General features: G+C 40.3%; 1 protein-coding gene across 1 annotated transcript; it reads left to right on the forward strand.

Annotated features, from left to right (window-relative positions):
* The first annotated feature begins 5060 nt into the window (after nucleotides 1-5060).
* Nucleotides 5061-5797, forward strand: LOC311240257 (hemoglobin embryonic subunit alpha-like). Its single transcript, XM_084328811.1, has 3 exons — nucleotides 5061-5177; nucleotides 5282-5489; nucleotides 5587-5797. The coding sequence occupies exons 1-3, from the start codon at nucleotides 5083-5085 to the stop codon at nucleotides 5713-5715; spliced, it is 432 nt and encodes a 143-aa protein (XP_084184937.1). The 5' UTR covers nucleotides 5061-5082; the 3' UTR covers nucleotides 5716-5797.
* Nucleotides 5798-8174: the final 2377 nt, after the last annotated feature.

An 8174-nucleotide genomic window follows, 5' to 3' on the forward strand; every position in this document is an offset into this window, starting at 1 on the left:
TCTGTAACCGTTATTTAAAGGAACCCTTCTCCCCTCCCAGTCTGTGATTGGTCGCAGGAGGATTGTGGGCTGGTCCATCAAAATGCTACAGATCTTTAGATAATACAAGATAACGAGCAGAGAAAGTCTGCATGCTGTTGATTGGTTGTTTCTGTTGTTTCTAATGAATTCTATAATCTAGCAATTCACTGGCAACACAGTAATATGACTTAAACATTGTTGGACATTTTATCCATTTATATAGGTCTAGATATTCGATATTTGGAAGAAATATATATATATTTGTATTATTATTATTGTTATTATTATGTTTATTTTTTTACAACAATTGTATAGATCTTTTCTTCTTCGTCATTCCTCACTATCTGTTACTACAACAACAACAACAACAACAACAACAACAACAATATACAACACGTGAAAACTAAACAGTTTTGCACACATACATTTCCTTTGACAGTTATGGAAAGTAAATTAGTTTGAATGTGGCCAATACACTATATTGTGTACTTATAAAACGAAGCAATATTAATATATATACATAAAATATCTTAGTCTTTATACATTTGGTCAAATGTGTCAACAAAGTAAAAATGAGGAGGCATTGGTGCATAATGTTCATCCAGAATGCGAGTCAGTTGCCATCACAAAGATCTTGTTTTGGAGCAACATTAAAAGCCTGCTTTTCTTTATCATAAATCGATCAATAGAGACCGTATTAGATCCCCAATTATCATATCTTGGGGTATCATTGGAAAGCCACACTCATTGGCTACAACCCTGTTGTACGCCTCACATACCGGCATGTAACTCGAGAACCGCTGAACAGATTTTGTCACCTGAAAGGGCAATTGACAGGCAACAAACAGGGCTTTAATTCTATCTATACATTGTATTAAAAGAAATGCACACCCAAGCCGCTAGAGGTCGGCAAAGTGGCATTGCGAATCGTCCTCATGAGAGCCCACATGTGGGCCCTTGGATGTTAAGAGGTTAATGTTTATTTTTTTATTTAATTCTTTTTGCCAAGAGTAAAGACCATAACCCTATCAAAACAGCAGTCAAAGTGTATATTTTCATTTTTACCGATGTTTTATACGATTTACCGAAAATAAGAATTTATCGGAAAAATGCTAATTATATCTCTTTTATCGTAAAACCGAAAGGAAATGAATAAATCCAGATTTAACCCTGCCATTGGAAAGAGGAGCCTTTTCCCTATCCATATGTATGATTTGGCCATAATAAGGTCAAGGTCAAGTTCAAGGTCAAATATGAATTTATAATTAAAATCGATTATCATTTATTACTGTATCTACAAATCCTTCTGTTTAATCATCTTCCCTTTATTCATTTGCTTAGATTTTTTTACACTTGATCTCAAGAAGGTGGTGAATGAGCTCAGTGAGCGAGCTCGGTTTGCTCACAATTGTAACATGGTGTTATTCACCGGCACAGATGCAAAAATAAATCATAATTTATATTCTCCTTTTTTCCATTACAATTTACTCAAGCCTAGTAACAGACACAATATTTCTGACAGTGAAAATACATTCCCCCAGGTCCCTAGATGCTCCTAGATACCAAGAACATGCTAATTGGCCTTGTAGAAGTGAAGCAATCTTCCATTTACTTAGGCATGTACCTTTAGGCGAAATTTCTGAAAATAGGGCTACAGCTTAACAAGGTCCCAATATAGGGGGACCCTGCTTTTCTTTATCATAAATCGATCAATAGAGACCATATTAGATCCCCAATTATCATATCATGGGGTATCATTGGAAAGCCACACTCATTGGCTACAACCCTGTGCAAAGATTTTCGAGATCGCCAAATGATTGACGGAGCTAGAGCCCCGGGAGTCGGGGTGGTAATGTGTACTTTAGCGTACTTTGGGGCACGCCTCACATATCGGCATGTAACTCGAGAACCGCTGAACGGATTTTGTCACCTGAAAGGGCAATCGACAGGCAACAAATAGGGCTTTAATTCGATCTATATATTGTATTAAAAGAAATGCACACCGAGCCACTAGAGGTCGGCAAAGAATCGTCCACATGTGGGCCCTTGGATGTTAAGAGGTCAATGTTTTTAAATATTTTTTTTTGTAGCCAAGAGTAAGGACCATAACCCTATCAAAAACAGTATTCAAAGTGTATATTTTCATTTTTACCGATGTTTTATACGATTTATCGGAAATACAAATTTATCGGAAAATGCAAATTATCGTAAAAACCGCAAGAAATGACTAAATCCAGATTTAACCCTGCCATTGCAAAGAGGAGCATTTTCCCTATCCATAGATGTATGATTTGGCCATAATAAGGTCAAGGTCAAGTTCAAGGTCAAATATGAATTTATAATTAAAGTCGATTATCATTAATTACTGTATCTACAAATCCTTCAGTTTAATCATCTTCCCGCGGTTCATTTGCTTAGATTTTTTGTACACATGATCTCAATAAGGTGGTGAGTGAGCTCAGTGAGCATTTTCTCCTACCCGTATCAATTTTTGATCATCATCATCAAAATCATAAATCATAATTGATCATAATTAATTTATTCATTACAATTGAATAATTACTAGTAACAGACACAATATTTCTGACACTGGAAATACATACCCCCAGGTCCCTAGATGTTCCTAGATACCAAGAACATGCTAATTGACCTTGCAGAAGTGGAGCAATCTTCCATTTACTTAGGCATGTACCTTTAGGCGAAAACTGTCTACAGATTAACAGGTTAAGATGAATCTCTAATATAATCTGGTTTAAATGTAATACTGCTTAGTTTAAAACCAAGTAAATGATAAACCACGATTTAATCCAATTTAAAAGATACTGTAAATCTGTAATCCTATATATATATATTTATCTCGTGCAAGCTGTTCACAGCCCCCGTGGTCACCTGTGTTTTAAGAAATAATTCCAGACTTGCTCGACAAAGTATATATCTACTGTATCTCGGCAGTGGGTCAGGAGGTACAGCGGTCGTCTGGTAATGAGACGGTTCGATTCCAGCTTCTCCCGGCAGCGCGTCGAACAAGACACTTAACCCCTAACTGACCCCGATGAGCAGGTTGGGACCTTGCACCCAGGCCCGGACTGGCCATCGGGAGCACCGGGAGTTTTCCCGGTGGCCTGGCCTGCGAAAAAAAAAGAAAAATATTATATATATTTTTTATTATAATATATATATATATTTGTTGCCAGGCCATTGTTTCTAGTTGTGGCGGCGGCGCGGCGCAATAGTTAGATAACCTAGGTGGGTGGGGAACAACCAGGATTTCACTGTCTGCGACAGAGTTGGAGAACTATCTGACTCTCTCTCCCTCACGCGGATCACACACACACAATGCCGTGCTGCCGCTTATGATTGGTGGAGGTGGGACCAGGCGATACAACTGATTGACAGCGGATGCGGCGAATGGAATGGCAGATGGCACTCAGATGCAGAATAACAGCCAGGCAATGCGCCAGGTAGTGAGGAACTCGGGAGAGATACAGTAGAGCGAAAGTCAATTAACGTTGATGTCAAGATGGACAGTGGAAGAAAGAGAAAGGGTGGAGGAGAGAGGGATAAAACAGACAAGAAAAAGAAAGGCCCTTACAGGAGATGCTGCTAAATCTGGCAACATTTATCAAATGTTTTCTTGCACCAAGGTCAAGGAACCAGCAGGTTAGTCAGTAATAAAAATAAACATATGGATGTTAGCTAGCTAACGTTACCATGCAATGCATCTCCCCTGTCAAAAGCCCAATGTTAAATCTGCCAAGAAACAAATAAATAATTTAACCCTTGTGTCTGAAAACTAAAGTGTTATACTCTTACCATATTAGGGGACTAAATTGAAAAACGCCATAAAAAGATTATATGTTGAAATAATTTCCCACTTTCTTTTCCATAAATATTGTATTCAACTTCAGATTAAAAATGAAATACTCCCACTTTTCTGAAAGGAGTTGTTAAATCTGACATTACAAAAAACAATATGTGGTGGTTATGATTGGGGCTGAAGTTGAATAAACAATTTATGAAAGAGAAACTCAAAATAATTCCAAGATAATTCAAAGATTACACACCTTTGCCACATATATTGGCTACAAACATAATCACTGCAAAGTTATCAAAAAATAAGAATCTGATCAGACACAACTGTTAAGTTGTTGTTCCCTTTCTAATTTCCTCAAAAACATCTAGTCTAGTTAATGTGATCAATATTATTTGACAATTGATGCTTTTTGTTGGACATTTCAGTCAGTGAGCTCATACTTTGAGCTCATTTTATAGTTAAAATGATTGAGACAACGCAATCTTCTGTCTTCGTTGTGCATGCATGCGTGTGCTCACCACACGCAATACATGTGTCACTATTCTGGCAGTGGCTACTGTTATTATAGTATTGTAATGAAAGGTCTGTTATTTAATGTTTGTGTAAAGGGCTATTTTAACTGTTGATGGGTAGTGCATCAGTAAAGTGAATATGGTATTGTGCTCTTGCTCTGTTTGAATAGGTGGAGAGAGTGGTTAACTGTATTATAATAGTAAATAGAAAAATATGTTGTGCTCTTCCTTTTTTCTTTTTGAAGGTGGAGAGAGTAGCATTGCTAGTGCCACAACAGTTTTATTTGAGGTTCATAACAGTACATTGTACTAAGCAATTGTTGGCTCATTAGTTTGTGATTCACATGCACTAAAATTCACCAGAATGCAGGAAATTAAGTCTTTGTAACAAAAAATGTCCTGGTGGGGGACCCCCAGACCCCCCCGCTTAAAAAGTGGCCTTATTGGGGCTATATTTCGCGCTATATCTCCCGGTATGAATTATTTCCCCAGTCCGGCCCTGCTTGCACCCCATCGGTGTGTGAATATGAGGCATAAATTGTCAAGCACTTTGGATAAAAGCACTATATAAATGCAGTCCATTAAATTTATTTATGTATTTGGAAAGCATCCAAGATGCCACGTGCCCACTTATCTTGGAGGTGCGGTCGGGCGTGCCCACACTTTGTTGTGTGTATATAAGTCTGGCCGCCGCCTGAGTTCAGCATCTAAGTCTCTGCAGCTGGAACAGTCAAGATGAGTCTCACAGCCAAGGACAAGGCCGCCGTCAAGCTCTTCTGGGCAAAGATTGCCGACAAGTCTGAGGAAATCGGAACCGATGCTCTCGGCAGGTAAGCCTAAATCTCTGCAGTTTGGACCTTCTGATGGAATGTTGTGAATGTGGTCTCTATTTAAAACGGCACCTGACAACTGTTCTCACATTGTGTCATGTCAGGATGTTGGTGGTGTACCCGCAGACCAAGACTTATTTCACCCACTGGAAGGAGACGACCCCCGGCTCTGCTCCGGTCAGGAAGCACGGAATGACCGTCATGGGTGCAGTTGGCGAGGCCGTGGGCCTGATGGACGACCTGACCGGAGGCCTTCTGCCTCTCAGTGAGCTGCACGCCTTCACGCTGCGAGTGGACCCGTCCAACTTCAAGGTGAACAGATGGTGTCCTGAGATCCACCAGCTCTACATGAGTCTCTACATCACATGACGATACAGGTGAATAACCATCTTCTGCTCTCTGCCTCCAGATCATCAACCACTGCATCCTGGTAGTTCTGGCCATCATGTACCCCAACGACTTCACCCCCGAGGTCCACGTGGCTCTGGACAAGTTCCTGGCTGCTCTGGCTCTGGCTCTGGCCGAGAAGTACCGATAAACTGCAAGCAAGAGGAGAAGCATAACCCATGATGCGCTCTGTCTTTGAATCTGATCTGAATAAATGTCCAAACGCAAAACAATTCTGTTGTTGTTGTTATTGTTGTGAGTGAATGACAAGTTCCTTTGCTGCCTGTTATGCTAATGTTACTTTCTGTCAACTCATAAATTGGCAGATCAGCTCAAATTTCTCTCCTTGAGAAATATCTTTCATCATCTTAAAACTAAAGCCGTCTTTCTCATGCGTGCAGAGGAGCTCTCGTTTAGTTCCATCCACCTAATGTAGCTACAAGAGATAAACAACCTCATCTGTCACTTTATAGTTTATCCCTGATCAAAGTTTAAATAGGAGTTTAATGTTTTGGAACTAAGATTAAAGGTGCTGTAAGTGCTAGTTTATTGTTAAGAATTAAATAGCTCTACAGCCATCACTGATATAGTGTCTGGTCAGTAACATGGGTCTCCCAGTCCCTCCACTCTGCAGTAAACAGTCATCACTGATATAGAGTGTCTGGTCAGTAACATGGGTCTCCCAGTCCCTCCACTCTGCAGTAAACAGTCATCACTGATATAGAGTGTCTGGTCAGTAACATGGGTCTCCCAGTCCCTCCACTCTGCAGTAAACAGTCATCACTGATATAGAGTGTCTGGTCAGTAACATGGGTCTCTCAGTCCCTCCACTCTGCAGTAAACAGTCATCACTGATATAGAGTGTCTGGTCAGTAACATGGGTCTCCCAGTCCCTCCACTCTGCAGTAAACAGTCATCACTGATATATAGTGTCTGGTCAGTAACATGGGTCTCCCAGTCCCTCCACTCTGCAGTAAACAGTCATCACTGATATAGAGTGTCTGGTCAGTAACATGGGTCTCTCAGTCCCTCCACTCTGCAGTAAACAGTCATCACTGATATAGAGTGTCTGGTCAGTAACATGGGTCTCTCAGTCCCTCCACTCTGCAGTAAACAGTCATCACTGATATAGAGTGTCTGGTCAGTAACATGGGTCTCCCAGTCCCTCCACTCTGCAGTAAACAGTCATCACTGATACAGAGTGTCTGGTCAGTAACATGGGTCTCCCAGTCCCTCCACTCTGCAGTAAACAGCCATCACTGATATGTCTGGTCAGTAACATGGGTCTCTCAGTCCCTCCACTCTGCAGTAAACAGTCATCACTGATATAGAGTGTCTGGTCAGTAACATGGGTCTCTCAGTCCCTCCACTCTGCAGTAAACAGTCATCACTGATATATAGTGTCTGGTCAGTAACATGGGTCTCCCAGTCCCTCCACTCTGCAGTAAACAGTCATCACTGATATAGAGTGTCTGGTCAGTAACATGGGTCTCTCAGTCCCTCCACTCTGCAGTAAACAGTCATCACTGATATAGAGTGTCTGGTCAGTAACATGGGTCTCTCAGTCCCTCCACTCTGCAGTAAACAGTCATCACTGATATAGAGTGTCTGGTCAGTAACATGGGTCTCCCAGTCCCTCCACTCTGCAGTAAACAGTCATCACTGATACAGAGTGTCTGGTCAGTAACATGGGTCTCCCAGTCCCTCCACTCTGCAGTAAACAGCCATCACTGATATGTCTGGTCAGTAACATGGGTCTCTCAGTCCCTCCACTCTGCAGTAAACAGTCATCACTGATATAGAGTGTCTGGTCAGTAACATGGGTCTCTCAGTCCCTCCACTCTGCAGTAAACAGCCATCACTGATATAGAGTGTCTGGTCAGTAACATGGGTCTCTCAGTCCCTCCACTCTGCAGTAAACAGACATCACTGATATAGAGTGTCTGGTCAGTAACACGGGTCTCTCAGTCCCTCCACACTGCAGTAAACAGCCATCACTGATATTGTGTGTATTGAGCTGTACTGTATTTGTACCAATTCTGCAATCTGTTAATAAAGTTTTCAATCAATCAATAAATCAATCAGTCAGTAACATGGGTCTCTCAGTCCCTCCGCTCTGCAGTAAACAGAAAATAAACTTTCTGATATCCCTTGCCAATTATTATTATTATCTGAAATTTTTTTACTTGGATAAAAGCACCAGCTAAATGACTAAATGTAAATGTCCCACAATATTACTGGGATTTTAAAACAATAAAGCCATAAAAATTACAAATATTCAACAGATGTTAACTCAATTACAAGCAATCTAGACAGCATACAGGTTAATATCTGCCATTTAGCTTACGGCCCTATGGTATATAAAGCTATATAATTCATATAATTTATATGATGTCATAATGGGCTATACATTATTATTATTACATTATGAATGGGTTGTTATTATCATTATTATTATTTAATCATGTATAGCAAAAGTAATTGGGAAGGACGGGTGAATAAATAAATAAATAAATGCATGTTATTGATTCATTTGTTCAGGTAAAGCATATTCAATTTAGGAGTTAATGAAGGCCTGCATGAATGAACACAGTCATGGACAACAAGCAA

Source organism: Notolepis coatsorum (assembly GCF_963971535.1).
Source record: "Notolepis coatsorum genome assembly, chromosome: 14".
NCBI lineage: Eukaryota > Metazoa > Chordata > Actinopteri > Aulopiformes > Paralepididae > Notolepis > Notolepis coatsorum.